This window comes from Mustelus asterias, chromosome 12 (genome assembly GCF_964213995.1).
Source record: "Mustelus asterias chromosome 12, sMusAst1.hap1.1, whole genome shotgun sequence".
NCBI classification, from domain to species: Eukaryota; Metazoa; Chordata; class Chondrichthyes; order Carcharhiniformes; family Triakidae; genus Mustelus; species Mustelus asterias.
The window spans coordinates 11,363,041-11,379,620 of record NC_135812.1 but is presented as its reverse complement, the minus strand read 5'-3'; the positions used below and the strand labels follow the sequence as shown (position 1 = coordinate 11,379,620).

At 46.9% G+C, this 16,580-nt stretch overlaps 1 protein-coding gene across 1 annotated transcript in view; it reads left to right on the top strand.

The window, feature by feature from the left end:
- The window catches only part of LOC144501870 (carboxypeptidase D-like), a 181,707-nt gene that overhangs the window by 133,110 nt on the left and 32,017 nt on the right, over positions 1-16,580 (top strand). Inside the window, exon 17 of the mRNA XM_078225914.1 lies at positions 11,252-11,352. Coding sequence (XP_078082040.1) covers positions 11,252-11,352 — 101 coding nt within the window. The remainder of the gene's footprint in view (positions 1-11,251; positions 11,353-16,580) is intronic.

The following is a 16,580-nucleotide window of genomic DNA, read 5'->3' as shown; positions in this document are numbered from 1 at the left end:
TTTGCTACTATATTCTTCCTTAATGAAGGAGACCAAACCTGTGCATAGTACACCAGGTGTGGTCTCACCAATGCCCTGTACAGTTGTAGCTGTACGTTTAAATTCCATCCCCCTTGCAATAAAGGCCAATGTTCCATTTGCCTTCCCAATCACTTGCTGTATCTGCATGCTAACATTTTGTGATTCCATGCACAGACGCCCAGATCCCTCTGCACTGCTGCATTCTGCCATCTCTCTCCACTTAAATATCATTCTGCTTTTCAATTGTTCCTGCCAAAGTTGAACAACCTAAAGTTTTCTCACATTATCCTCCATCTGACAATTTTCTGCCCATCCATCTAACCTATCTGTATCCCTTTCCAGACCCTTTGGGCGTGATTATCATGTCCCACCCGTCATGGGAATCGTAGCAAGCGGGACACGAACCATGCAAAGGCTCGTTGACCTCGGGCGGGATTTTCCGGTTTCGGGGCAAGCACGGCTTGAAAATCCCGCCCTTTGTATCCTCCTCACAACTTGCTCTCCTACCTATTTTTGGATCATCAACACGTTTGGCTACAATACAGCCTGTTATTTCACCCAAGTCACTAATATAGATTGTAAGGGGCTGAGGCTCCAGCCCTAATCCCTCCGGCAGCTGACAGGGTGAAGTTGCGGAGGGAGTGAAAATATTGTCCTTTTCCTACAAGCCGCTAAGGAAGGAGCACTGCTCCAGTTCGGGCCGCTGGAGAATCCTTGCTTTTAATTATATCAGCATTGCCATGCCAAGGCCCTAGCTAGGAATGTAATCTCCTATTCCTAATCCTCTCCATTTCACCCTCTAGAATTCCTTTAGAATGCACCTTGATACCTTAAAACCTCCCTCTTTGACCAAGCTTTTGGTCACCTGCTCTAATATCTAATTATGTGGCTCAGTGTCAATTTTTCCTTGATAATCATGCTTATGAAACACCTTGGGATATTTTACTGTGTTACATGTCCTAGGTAGACATAAGTTGATAGAGTATCCTTACAGTGCAGAAGGAGGCCGTTTGGCCCATCATGTCTGCACTGACTATCCAAAATCTTAGGCCCTAGGCTCTATTCCCGTAACCTCACACATTTAGCCTGCTAATTCACCTAAACTACACATCCTGGGACACTGAGGGGCAACTCGGCATGGCCAATCTGCATAACCTGCACATAGAAATCATAGAAGCCCTACAGTGCAGAAGGAGGCCATTCGGCCCATCGAGTGTGCACTGACAAGAATCCCACGCAGGTCTTATCCCCATCACCTCACATATTTACCCTGATAATCCCTCTAACCTACGCATCCCAGGAACACTAAGGGGCAATTTAGCACGGACAATCAACCTAACCCACAGATCTTTGGATTGTGGGAGGAAACCAGAGCATCTGGATGAAACCCAAGCAGACACGAGGAGACTCATGCAAACTCCAGACAGACAGTCACCCGAGGCCGGAATTGAACCAGGGTCCCTCGTGCTGTGAGGCAACAGTACCAACCACTGTGCCACCATGCTGCATAAGTTGTTGTTGTTGGAAGGTGACAATAAAACAACACATAAATGACACAGCAGAAAAGGAGCCATGCTTGTGAATAGTGTAAGGTCCTATCGTTATATTTTATCTCCTGACAGATCTGCAAAGTGCCACAGATAGCTGACACTCCCGGAGCCACTCAGCCTGTGCTCAGTTAGAGGATTCCATTGATGTAACGTGACCAGTCACAGATAACAGGCATTCTCTTTGTAAATCTGGGTGTGATGGGGAGGGAGGTGGAGAAGGAAAATTAGATTACTACAGTATAAGCTAAAGCCTCAATGGACTGTGTTTAGAATGGATTAGAGTCAACACGAGGTTCAACTCGCTCTGTACTTCCAGGTCACTGGCTCGCATGAGAAAGTCATTCATCTTCCTGGGAGTGAATGCCTCGGCTGGACATTATCAGGAGGAGGATAATATTGCTGTCAGAATTAATTGAAATAATAAAATGTGCACTTCACATAATGGGAGAAAACCTCATCCCATTAGGTTATGTTTAATGGATTTAGGTTTCATACAGTGCTATTGGAAGCTTAAATAATTGACGAGGTTTGGTTAAAGTGTCAGTGTTGAAATCAGCACAATGCAAGATTTCCAGGGCCATTAATTCAACCTCAATGTGCCCGGTTTGTGGATTATCAACAGGCAAATTTAGCAGAGCCCAAGATCCAGTGCCAGTTTGCATTACTCGCCCAAATCGTTGGAGGCCTTATTTTTAAATGTGACCTGTTGCTTGCCTGAAACGAACTCAGGCCTGATTCCAGCATTGTTTCCCATCCAGAAGACAGGAAGGAATATATATATAAATATATCAACCTAGCGACTTTATAAAATTATTATTTAATTTAATGAATGGACAAAGGCTTTACCATGACAACCCTGACTAGCCGTGACTCATATCAGCGGAAATTCTAGCCTTCAGAAAACTAGCAGAACCCTCGTTAACTCTAAAGAGGTGCTAATGCCCTTGTGACTGCAGAAAAGTGAATTCCAAAGAAATGCATCAACACCCTTTACATTTCTAAGGCAGAGCTCTGGCCATGGAGATGGTGGGCAGAATTTCTCTGTTCCGTCAGGCCACGGGAATCATAGCGGGCGGGACACGGACCATGCGAAGGTCCGTTGATCTTGGGTGGGATTTTCCGGCATTGGGGCAGGCACAGCCGGAAAATCCTGCCCAGAATGTCTGCGAGGACTAAAGGGGCCCTGACTCCTCTATTAAACCTCTCAAGATTCCAGACCTGGACAAATGCATCCTTTGCTGAAAAACCCAGGAGAAGAAGTGTGAGGTATGTCACATGATCTCCCACAAGCTGCTAGAACCTGTAATATTGCCGTGTGGAACTGAAACAGGCCGTCTACCATTTTAGCACCCAACAGGCAGCAGCAGAAAGAGCTGTGTCCAGGTAAGTTGCCTGATCCTCATCTACATTGTGTATCACTGGAAAATCGAAACTCCTGTCTCGGTGCCTATATAACTAATTCATCTCCACATACCTTCTTCCGAGCCTTCGAAGTCCTTGCTTCTGGGTAGATGGATCAACCTGCATAAGCCTGCTAACCTCTGAAGGAACACACAATTGATTCAAGTCTTTGGACTCAAGTGAAACCATAATTCTTCTTTCTATCATGGTCTTGTCCTGTACTCCTTTCTATCCCTCACTCCTCTTTTAAAATATGAGTGCAAAAGGCTTGGATGTTGTGAAACCCCTTTCTGCATAGAATCATCAAATAGAATCAAAGAATCCCTACAATGCAGAAGGAGACCATTCGGCCCATCGGGCCTGCACTGACAACAATCCCACCCAGGCCTTATCCCTGTAATCCCACGTATTTACCTGCTAATCCCCCTGATACTAAGGGTCAATTTAGCATGGCCATGTTTGGACTGTGGGAGGAAACCAGAGCACCCGGAGGAAACCCACGCAGACACAGGGAGAATGTGCAGACTCCACACAGAGAAGTGACCCAAGGCCAGAATTGAACCCAGGTCCCTGGCGCTGTGAGGCAGCAGTGCTAACCACTGTGCCACCCCACATCATATGTGTGTGCAAATTAAACCAACCCTCTTATTTTACCTAATCCTACATTTGCTGTGGGGCAAAACATCAACAGAGGATTGGATCACTCCAATCTGCAGGGTTGGGGAAAATAGGTCATCACGAATAAAGGGGGAATCAAAAACATCTTTTAGGGACAGGTGGCGAGAGGAGAAGTCAGGGCTATTTAAATTAATCCTCCTTCAATCTGTAACAGGAATTGGGGCCTAGTCCAGGATTGATCCAATTTGATCCAGTGTTAACCACTGTGCACAGTGGCACAGTGGTTGGCACCGCTGCCTCACAGCGCCCAGGGACTCGGGTTCGATTCCGGCCTCGGGTCACTGTCTGTGCGGAGTTTGCATGTTCTCCCTGTGTCTGCGTGGATTTCCTCCGGGTGCTCCGGTTTCCTCCCACAGTCCAAAGGTGTGTGGATTAGGTCAGGGAATTAGCAAAGTAAATATGTGGGGTTATGGGGATAGGGCCTGGGTGGGATTGGGGTTGGTAGAGACTCGATGGGCCAAATTGCCTCCTTTTGCACAGTGGGCATTCTATAATCCTATGAATTTCACTAGAGCACAAATTAAGAGACAAACCAAATTAGAGATAAAAGGTGGGAATTTTCCTGTCCCGCCCGCCACGGGAGTCATAGCAGGTTGGACACGGACCATGCAAAGGTCCTTTGACATCAGATGGGATTTTCCGACCTTAGGGCACCCAAAAGAGTCAAATGGATGCTAAAAGAGGGAAATTCAGTTGCTGGAACTAATTTTAAAACAAGTAACTTACCGCAGCAAATTCCACGTCCAAATACCAAGAAAGTGGCAACGTTTAATGGCCAGCAACATGAACTAATCCTGTCATTGGTTGAATGCCTGGGTCGGACCTTACGGGAAGAGCAGTCAGATGAAGAACTCAGTCATGATTCTGAATCCCCTCCCCTTGAAAATTCCGAGCCAGCAAAGCTTAAATTGGAGCTAGGAATTAAAGAGAGGGAAAGAGCAATAGAGAGAGAGAGAGGGACAGAACAAATTAACAGGAGAGGGCAAGAGAGAAAGAGATGGAAGCTCAAGAGAGGGAAAGAATTCCAGCTCCGAAAATTGGAAATGGAGCTAGCAGCTAGAAGGGAGAGAGAACAAGAGAGAGAGAGAGAGCAGTCAACCAGCCACCGCTGCAGAGGAAGACCTCTCTCTCGTGGCAGCATCAACTATCCCCGCAACTCAGAACCACTGCCCAAGGCCCTCCAGGAAGCAAGATTCCTTCCCCGGGAAAATAGCAGGGTAGCTAAAATGACCCTCAGAGATTCTAACTGGATATAGAATCATAGAATCCTACAGTGCAGAAGGAGGCCATTCGGCTCATCGAGTCTGCACCGACCACAATCCCACTCAGGCCCTATCCCCATAACCCCATGCATTCACCCTAGCTAGTCCCCCTGACACTAAGGGGCAACTTGGCATGGCCAATCAACCTAACCCACACATCTTTGGACTGTGGGAAGAAACCGGAATACCCGGAGGAAACCCACGCAGACACGGGGAGAATGTGCAAACTCCACACGGACACTGACCCAAGCCGGGAATCGAACCCGGATCCCTGCGCTGTGAGGCAGCAGTGCTAACCACTGTGCTACCGTGCTGCCCTTAACCGTGACATTCTTAATTCAAGGGGCCGGTGTCAGGGAGAGCTGGAGGTCTCCTCCATGATGCCTTGTGGTGTGTCCATGAAGTATAGAGAAACATAAAAAATAGGAGCAGGAGAAGGCCATTCGGCCCTTGGAGCCCGCTTCGTCACCATTCATTATGCATGGTTGATAATCCAACTCAATAGCCTGATCCCGCCTTGCACCTTGTCCTTTGATCCCCTTTGCCCCAAGTGCCATATCTAACTGCTTCTTGAAAACATACAATGTTTTGGCCTCAACCACTTTCTGTGGGTAGCAAATTCCTAAGACTGTGCCCTAATTTCTGATGAGTTAATCCCAGAAGCAAACTGCCAGCAATCCTGGAAAGCTCAAAAGAAGCCAACCCAGACCTGCATTGGGTTTGAACGGCTGTAACAAATCGCGTTCAACCGATGGATAAGATCCCTAAAAATTCCACCCACCTCTGAGGGGTTGCATGAGCTAGAATGGTTGGAGGAATTAAAAAATTGCCTACCCTCCAAGGTGTGACTCCACCTAGAGGAGAAAAAGAACCCTGACAGCCAGGAATGCAGAGCGGGCTGCTATAATCTCATCCATCGGCCTATAAACTCAGGCAGAGTCTTTCCGAATCATTCCCATCATTATTGGAGAGTGAAGCTGGGCGATCTCGATGGGGGAAGGGTCCCCACACAAAAAAGGAAACACAAAAGAGCTGTTGATGCCCCGCCACCGCTGATGAGAATTTAGCACTCAGCCAAATCTCTGTTCACTGCAACGGGACTGGAGAATCCCGGCCGCGGGCGAGGCCGGAGAATCCGGCCCATTAACGTTGCGAGTCCAATGTGACTCTTCTTCAGAACGGCTACGTAGACGCCATCCTCGATCCACGGTCCTGCCGATGATGACACTGCAATGTAACAAATTGTCCTGGATATTAATACTGCTGACAAATGCTACAAGTTAGACCATTGTGCTGCCCTCTGACCCTCCAGTGGCAAATTTACACTACAAGCCGCTGGAAATATAATTACAATATGCCACGGCAAGCATAGTGGGGAATCAGGAACAATGCAACCCATGACTCAACTAAAAATCCATCATGATATACACTTTGGTGTTTAAATAGATCTCTGAAGGTTAAACAGATGAGCAGAAAAAAGCAGGAACTCAAATTATAGACAGCTGATTCTCCTGAAGGAACGCTTTCGTATCTGTCCGCTTAATTCATTAAATGGAACAGTGGCAACACCCTCTCCACCCCCCCCCCCCCACCCCCCGCCCCACCCCCAATGTCCCACCACCCCCGCCGCAACCCCCCCCACACCTCCATTCCCATTGAGGTTCGACAGACAGCATGGAAACCAGTGTCGTTTAGTTGTACAAACAGGGCACGGTCTCAGGATAAGGGGCCGATCACTTAGGACTGAAATTACTTCATTCAGAAGGTTGTGAATGTTTGGAATTCCTTACCCTAGCAGGGCTGTGGAGGATCCATCCTTGAATATATTTGAGGCTGTGGGACAGATGGATTTTTGGTCTCTCGAGGAATTATGAGATATGCGGAGCGGGCTTGAAAATGAAGTTGAAGGCCAAGATCAGTAAACATCCACTGGTTATTTTTGGCAGACCCCTTGTAGCCATCTTCAGATCCTGAATGGCCTTCAGATGCACACTGTTAAAAACAAATGCAAAATACTGCAGATGCTCGAAATCTGAAATAAACACAGAAATTGCTGCAAATACTCAGTGTACTATATTGGCTTAGCAAAGCTTAATGTGAGACAGGGAAACTGTACCAGAAACATTGTATTGTAAAGAGACACTTGGCCTGAGGCTAGAAGTAGTTGTGGACTGGACAGAGACTTGTGTAGAAGCAAGTATGGAATTAGCTCATAGCTTGGGCTATACCCTGTATATATGTGTATAGTTGTGTGTTATCAAGAAACATTTAAGGTTCAACCAGACAAAACTTAGAAACGCTTTGTGAGACCGACTGAACAGACACACAGCATAGAAAATATTGGGTCAAAATCCTGGAACTCCCTCTCTAACAGCACTGTGCGTGTACCAACATCACATGGACTGCAGAGGTCCAAGAAGGCAACTCACTTACCACCTTCTCAAAGGTAATTCTAGATGGGCAATGAATGCTGGCCTGGCCAATGACACCCACATCCAGTAAACAAATAAATAAAAACACTCAGCAGCTCTGTGGAGAGAGAAACAGTTAACAAATGGAATCTTATACTCTCGCTGGTGGAAAGCTTGAAGGCGGAAATGACATGTAATTGGGTGGGATCATGGTGTACTGGAACCTCACCACCTTCCTACCCTCCCAGACACAAAGGCCTATGGTCGATACGTCAATTAAGGCACATAATGCCAATTAATGACCACCTAAGGGCTTCATCCTGTCACAGCTGGTATTAATCCAGTGGCGAGGGGGCCATGGCCATGTGGCATGCACAGCTGTTAAAACTATGTGATCAGCTTCTCACCACCGGGACGGGGAAGGGAAATCCTTCAATCAAAGTCCTGATCAAGGGACTGGGCATTGGAAAGACAAGGGCCCACTGAGAGCTGTCTTCCTGCCCTTGCTGCTGAGCCCCCGCTAAACCCTTCTCCTCATGACCCTCACCCTGTGAAACACAACCCCCCCTCCCCCTTCCTTCCTTACTCCTGGCGTGGTTCGGTCCCCTATCCTAGCACTCCTGTGCCTGTCCTTCCGGCAGCGGCCATGGCCTCCGCAGTGGCGCTGCTGAGCGCAAGTGCTGCTGGCCTCTGATTGGTTGGTAGCTCTCGATAGGTGAGACTTTCGACCCCGGTGCATTGATTCCAGGGGAAGGCCCGCAGGTGGCTGTGCCACTGCCTGATCGGCTTGTGGTCCAGAGGGGCCTTCCCGAGAAGTGACAGCACAGATGTGTCTCTGGATATCCGGCCTGCAGGCCAGACCCTGACACGTCAACAAGATTCTACCCAACGTTTCAGGTCACTGATTCTTCATCAGAAGTGACATTGATCTGAAACATTAACTCCATTTAGATGCTGCCTGACCTGCTGGGTATTCCTGTTTTACCCTTGTCAAGTACACCTGATATAGTAAATGCGGCAACTGATTTGCACTAAAATTGATCCCACAAAAAAAGAATGATGTAATGAACAGATCATCTGTTTAATGGTGTTTACTGAGGGATGAATGTTGGCCAGGATGGGCTTTGTGTCAAACATCCAGTGAGGGGGCAGTGTCATTACAAACAATCAAAGCCTCAATCGTCCAAACCGAGTTCTAATGGAGCGGCACGGTGGCATAGTGGTTAGCACTGCTGCCTCACAGCACCAGGGACCCGGGTTCAATTCCTGGCTTGGAAAACTGCCTGTGTGGTGTTTGCATGTTCTCCCCATGTCTGCGTGAGTTTCCTCTGGGTGCTCTGGTTTCCTCTCTCAGTCCAAAAGACTGGTGCATTGGCCATGCTAAATTCCCCCTTAGTGTACCCGACCAGGCAGCAGAGTGTGACGACTAGGGGATTTTCACAGTAACTTCATTGCAGTGTTAATGTAAGCCTACTTGTGACAATAATAAAGTAAACTTAGTGACAACATTTTTCCATTTAATCCAAAATGCCCCAATGCAACTGTGTTTCAGGACTTATCCCTGATATTCAAAGGGAAAAGAGTATATGGGTGTTGATATTGAGGTGGCACAGTGGTTATCTCTTTGACAGTGACCAAGGCATCCTGGCAGGCCAACCAATGCACATCCGTTTCTGTATGCATGCTGATCAGTCTTTTCCTGCACATTGCACCATCAAAGTCCTCATTATGGGCAGCACGATGGCACAGTGATTAGCACTATTGCCTCACAGCACCAGGGACCCGGGTTCAATTCCAGCGTTGGGTGGACTTTGCACGTTCTCCCCGTGTCTGCGTGGGTTTCCTCCGGGTGCTCCGGTTTCCTCCCACAGTCCAAAAATGTGCGGGTTAAGTGGAATGGCCATGCTAAGTTGCCCCAAGATGTGTGGCATAGGGGGATTAGCGGGGTAAATACATGATGTTACCAGGATAGGGCCTGGGTGGGATTGTGGTCGAAGAGTCGGTGCAGAGTCAATGGACCGAATGGCCTCCTTCTGCACTGCACAGATTCTATGAGCCAGCTGACTTGCACAGACAGTAAAGTGTTGTGTCGAATTACATTTTGCTGGGGCACTTTCCTTTGTCTCCATATATGCGCATGAGTTGGCATTCTGTTATTTATTAATGCACAGCCAAGACCAACACTGCTAGCAAATGTCAATAACATAAAAGACTCGGTTCTCTGGCTGGACATTTATCAGCGGTCCCTATCTCAGTGCGCAGTCACTGTGCATAAATTTCAGTGACTGCAGTGCAGGGATTAGCTAAAGCTTACGATCACTCCTTATTAATGTTTGTCATATTGAGTTTATCAGGGGACATTACTATCCTTGGGAAGTGACAGATTTTGAAAAAGTATGACTGCAGTGTGGCATTAACACTGTAGGAGAGACACTCTCGCCAACCGTACCAGCATTGTGCTAAAGACAGTGTGTGTTCTTTCTGCATGTCATGTTTGACCTTGTTATGATAATAAACCGATATATAGTGAGCTATACAAAGAATCATCTGACAGTAATAAATAACAACTTATCTACTAAAGCCCGTCACAGGACAGAAGAAAGCTGGATTGCAGAACACTCAAATTTGATTCTAAATTCAAATAAAAAGATCTCCAAGGTGCTGACATGACCTTTAACTCTATTTTTGGAGACGACATTAACAGGAACAGAATCATCTGGTTCTGCTATGTGACCAGCACAACCTGCGGTTGGTCTTGCTAAGATGTTAGCATTGGGAAATGTGTCACACAGCATATTCCCTTCTTTAACCATTTCTAATCTCGCAATTTCAAGAACAGGATTCTCCGATCTTGTCCGTGCCCTCGCCGCTGCCAGCGAGAATGGAGAATTTGCCACTCAGCCAAAACTCCATTCGCTGCAGCGGGACTGGAGAATCCCAGCCGCGGAAGAGGTGGGAGGTTTACAGCACGCGCACGTGACCTGTTCCTACTAATTATGCTGCACTTATCACATGTCATGTCTCAAATAACCCATATTGTATATCCCAAAATGTTATGTTTTTTGAAAGAAATTGGTCACTGGCTGCGCGGAGTCTTCACGTTCTCTCCAACCTCGCTCGTAAAATCCCACCCAAGGCCAACGGGGAATTCCATTCCGCAAGCGAACGTGGCGGTAAAATTCCGGCTCCGTGTCTGCGTGGGTTTCCTTTGGCTTCCTCCCACAGTCTGAAAGATGTGCTGGTTAGGTGCATCGGCCATGCTAAATTCTCCCTCAGTGTACCTGAACAGGCGCCGGAGTGTGGCAACTAGGGGATTTTCACAGTAACTGCATTGCAGTGTTAATGTAAGCCTACTTGTGACTAATAAATAAATTTATCTAATCCACATTTGTTTAAAACCAGTTGTTTGTGGTAATTTATCACTTGCTCAATATTATGGAGATCTTGGCTTCAGTTGCTAGTGTCAATTTTGATAGACATTAGAAAAACGAGGAATGATTTGCTATCTTTAGAAACTTTTGTTCCACTTTGACATTTTTCCCCTTTTTCTTTGCCAGGAAGAATTGTTTTACATTTTAAGGTTTTTACGATTAAATATTTGGCAAGTCTAATGTGTTTGGGATGGGAATGAGCCAGGAGAAGGAATGCAATAATTTTTGTCACAAATGATGACACGCTCTGTCACAATTTTTGTTATCACGAATAAAGGAACAACATTGATTTGCCAAAAATCCTTCCGTGGAGGCGGTGCCCTTTTATCTTAGTTGACTACAGTTAGGATTGACTCCTTTCTCTGCTCCTGTCTGAATGTGTCAGGGCAGGTCATATTACACGAAAGAATCAATCTTTGGCTTCATGTTCTGGGCTCTTGTACCTCTGTCTTCCTGTCTCGTTCACTCAAACTGCTTAATTATTTGATTCCCTGCAGGGAGAGATCTCTGGGTACTTGCAATCTCAGGGAAGGACGCCAGCCAGCACACTTTGGGGATCCCTGAGGTGAAATACGTTGGAAACATGCATGGCAATGAGGTAGGGAGACCAGCAGTGAAAGGTCAAACAAGGGCTGACATTTGTGCACTGCCAGCCATTGCTTCCCTAGATTTCTTTTTATAAAAAACTAATTATGCTTGATTAGTCGGAAAGAAACCATATCACAAAATATAACCGCTCTAAAATACAGCTACTTCAATGGTTTTTTTTTCCTGTTTCTTACTTACGTTTTTTAAAAAAGATTGTTTGCCTTAACATGGAAATTCGCCATTGGACAAACTAATCTGAGATGGCCTAAGGAGCAAATTAACATCAGTGGAAGAATTGTCATCAGCTCCAAGGCTGTTCTGGTTCAGATTTCATTTCTATCATGCACACTCATTCAGCTCCCTTACCCTGTCGAGCCCATTCGATCCTCCCATTTACTGTTCCAATTAATGTCTTCGACACTCCTTGTTTCAACATTAAGGATTCTAGTTATAACTGATCATTGCCTGTAAGATTCTGAATCCATTTGTTTCCTAACAACATGCCGATAAAGACACTTGGGCTGAAGTTGTTTGGCGAGGTGTTGGTAAGAAGTATGTTAATATGTTTGTATGAGATTCCTTTAATTCTCCCAGGTTAGCACCTTGGGGCGGCACGGCAGCACAGTGGTTAGCACTGCTGCCTCACAGCGCCAGGGACCTGGGTTCAATTCCAGCCTCAGGTCACTGTCTGTGTGGAGTTTACACATTCTCCCCGTGCTCCTGTTTCCTCCCACAGTCCAAAAATGTGTGGGTTAGGTTGATTGGCCATGCTAAAATTGCCCCTAGTGTCAGGAGGATTAGCGGGGTAAATGTGTGGAGTTACGGGAATAGGGCTTGGGTGGGATTGTGGTCGGTGCAGACTCAATGGGCTGAATGGCCTCCTTCTGCACTGTAGGGATTCAATGAATATAGTCAAGGAGTTTGATATCAGTGCTTTTGTTACTGGTGATTATTACTGCTTGTGATTGCTTTGAAAAACAATTAAAACAGGTGTCATAGAAAAGAATCATAGAATCCCTACAGTGCAGAAGGAGGCCATTCGGCCCATCGAGTCTGCACCGACCACAATCCCACCCAGGCCCTACCCCCACACATTTACCCTCTAACCTACGCATCTTAGGACTCTAAGGGGCAATTTTTAACCTGGCCAATCAACCTAACCCGCACATCTTTGGACTGTGGGAGGAAACCGGAGCACCCGGAGGAAACCCACGCAGACACGGGGAGAATGTGCAAACTCCACACAGACAGTGACCCGAGCCAGGAATCGAACGCGGGACCCTGGAGCTGTGAAGCAGCAGTGCTAACCACTGTGCTACCGTGCCGCCCCAATTTGGTGCAATATTATAGTGATATAATAACAGTTCCGATATAAATTGTGCCCTCAGATGTAAATGCAAAAGGTGACCTTTTAATTTTACACCAGTTCTTTCCCATTGAATTGGACAATGGTGCAATTGGCATTTAGTGAACAGTTATTTGAATTTTCTATCCACCAGTGTGTGTTTAATGATGGAGTGACGCATCGGGCTGAATTTTCACACTAGGGCCACAATCCTGACATTGGATTTAATTTGTTCCCCTCCTCCGCCAGGTGAGTAGCTTCTGCCGCACTGACCTCCACCTCCAGCAAGATTGCTTGGAGGTAGGAACGCTTCGAGTGGCCATTTTACAATTTAAAAATCAGCCCACTGTTTCTGCGGCAGTGGCAAGGCCTGAGATTGGTATCTCTCCCTCAGCTGGGCTCCTCAGCAATGCTTCTGTTCCAGCACACCCATGCCTCTGCTCACGGTCAGTCCAGCTGTGAGGCACATTTTGTTCTCTCTCCCTCCTCCCAAAGGATGATGGGGCAATCCCAACAAGCATTGCACAAGTGGGCCACTGAGTAACGCAAGGTACCAGCACAATTGGAATGAAGGAATCATCACTGAGGAACCATCATAGAATCATAGGATCCCTACAGTGCAGAAGGAGGCCACTCGGCCTATTGAGTCTGCACTGGCTCTCTGACAGAGTTTCCTACCCAAGCCCTCTCCCCTGCCCTATCACTGTAACCCCACACATTTACCATGGCTAATCCATCTAACCTACACATTTTGGGACACTAAGCGACAATTTAGCATGGCCAATCCACTCAACTTGCACATTTCTGGACTGTGGAAGGAAACCGGAGCACCCGGAGGAAACCCACGCAGACATGAGGAGAACGTGCAAACTCCACACGGACAGTCACCCAAGACTGGAATGGAACCCGGGTCCCTGGCGCTGTGAAACAGCCGTGCTAACCACTGTGCCCCCGTGCTGCCCATGAATGCACGTGTCTAACACTCTCATTGGGACAGCATGTTGGAGGCTTAACTCAGCGGTATCTCTCTCTGACTCAGAAGGGCGCGTGTTCAAGAAACCTATAAGGGCATTCTGTTCAAGAAACCTCCAGGGGATTCAGCATAATCTAAGCTGACAGCTGGAGGTGCCGAATTTCAGACGAGAAGTCAAGCCAAGGTGTATGGAAAAGAGCTCATGATACCATTTGAATGAGGAAAAGTTCTATTGGTGCCCTGGCCAATATTCATCCCTCACCACTTTTAGCACCACTAAAAACAGCTCCTCTGGTCATTCATCTCTTGCTGTTATTGGTATTTGATGCACAAATTGAGAACTGTGTTTCCTTACATTATACCAAAAACCACAACTCAAAGATACAGTCAAATCTGAATTGCTGAATAAAGAATTAACCATTTAGAAGCCATGCACCCCACACCCATTTTTCTATCTTTCCTAATGATAGCGGTCACTGTTTAAAATGTTAACTGTTACAAGAATATAACCTTTGAATGACTGTCACAACCTGGATTTATTAAACTGGATCTTACACTGCATCAGTAATGCAGAAACTGAGACTTTGTTGATTAATCTGGTCAAACCTTTGTCAGACCTGTAACCTTCAAATATCTCCATTTTTCCTCTGATTCTGACCTCTGGCGCATCCCCGATTTTCACCGGTACTCAACTGGCGTTCGAGCCTTCAATTCTCAAGCCCCGAAGTCCTGGGATTCCCTCCCCAAACCTCTCTGTCCGTCCATCTCTCTCGACCCTTTTCAGACATTGTAGATGAAGTTCAAAGCGGCAAAGTGTGAAGTGATGCATGTTGGGAGAAAGCACAGAGAGAGGCAATTGAAAATAAAGGATACAATTCCAAGTGGGTTGCAGAAGCAGAGGTGCCCTGCGAGTATATGTGGCCAGAGGGTTGAAGGTGTTAGGGGCAGGTTGAGGAAGCAGATAGAAAGGTATCCAGGATCCTGGATTCCAGAACTAGAGACAAAGGGCAGAGTTTTGCCAATTGGATAGACAGCCTAACTTTGACCAATAAAGTGGGTTGCAGGCACACACGGGCATCCAGCAGTACTTCATCCTCAATCTTACAGGCAGCAGCTAATTAAGGACTTGTGCCATTTTGGTCTGAAGTGGCATCATAACAGTCAAATAATGGTGGCTGATGAGACCAATTTCACACCCTATGGACGTCATGGTGGCACAGTGGTTAGCACAGCACCAGGGACCCGGGTTTGATTCTGACCTTCAGTGACTGTCTGTGTGAGGTTTGCACATTCTCCCCGTGTCTGCATGGGTTTTCTCCGGGTGCTCCAAAAAAAAAGGATGTGCAGGTTGGGTGGATTGGCCATGATCAATCTGTATTATTATGGGATTATGGAGCTAGGGCTGGGGATTGGGCCCACGTAGTGTGCTCTTGAAGAATCAGTGCAGACTTAATGGGCCGAATGGCCTTTTCTGCACTGGAGGGATTCCGTGATTCTATGGGCAGGATTTTACTGCATTAATTGGGACCTGACACTGGGACAAGATTGGATTCCTGAGCCTGAACTTGCCGGCAGTGAAACCAGCTCAGCAATTTTACCCGAGGCAGCATCCTAATTGGCCGCCCCAGTCTCGCTATCTAATTAAGGATGGTGGGTGGGATGTAGATGCTGCCAAGCTTGAAATCAGACCAGCAGCTCTGCAGGAACGTGAGCCCCATCGGGAGAGGTGGGTGCTGCTGAGGCAGGTTCAGTCGGCAGTTAGGAAGGCAAATGCACTGCTCGCATTCATTTCAGGTGGATTAGAATACAAGAGCAGGCATGTACTTCTGAGCTGTATAAGGCTCTGGTCAGACCACATTTGGAAAGTTGTGAGTAATTTTGGGTCCTGTATCTAAGGACGGATGTGCCGACCTTGGGGAGGGTCCAGAGGATGTTCATGAGAATGATCCCTGGAATGAAGAGCTTGTCGTATGAGGAACGGTTGAGGACTCTGGGTCTGTACTCGTTGGAGTTTAGAAGGATGAGGGGGGATCTCATTGAAGCTTACAGAATGCTAAAAGGTCTGGATAGAGTGGATGTGGGGAAGATGTTTCCATTAGTAGGAGAGTAAAGGAATGACCCTTTAGAACCAAGATGAGAAGGAATTTCTTCAGCCAGAGGGTGGTGAATCTGTGGAATTCATTGCCACAGAAGGCTATGGAGGCCAGGTCACTGAGTGTCTTTAAGGCAGAGATAGATAGGTTCTTGATTGGTAAGGGGATCAAAGTTTACAGGAAAAGGCTAGAGAATGGGGTTGAGAAACTTATGAGCCATGATCAAATGGCTGAGCTGACTCGATAGGCCGAATCGCCTAATTCTGCTCCTATATCTTATGGTCTTATTGCCTCATCATGGAGGCCCCTACAAAAGCATTTCAAATCAGAGTGGCCAAGGGGCAGGCCCCTCTGCATGGTCCATTGGCGTCACACAGGCCCACCTTCCCTACCCAAGTCTCCTTCTTTAGGAGGAAGTCTCCAAGCCCAAAAGCCCCTCAAATTGGCGACAGGGTGGGGACCTGCTCCACCACTGGCTAAAATGCCCGAAGGCAGGAAAGTTGCCGTTAATAGAACCTATTTAAATTTGGCTTCCTACCTCTGTTAACTACCCCGGGGCCATGAAATACAGTTCTACGGCTCTGTCACTAATGGAAACACCAGGCAAAATTCTCCTGCCCCGCCCATCGTGGGAATCATAGTGGGCCAGACAGAATATCTGGTGACCATTTAAAGGTTCAAGCTCGAGCAGGAATTTCCGGTCTTGGAGCACGTATGGCCGGAGAATATCACCCGCTATCTCGAAACAGGAAGGTTCTCTCTCTGATCAGGTATAAGTAACTGGGACACTAAATGTGACGGAAGTTTCACAGAGATGTTTACACAGT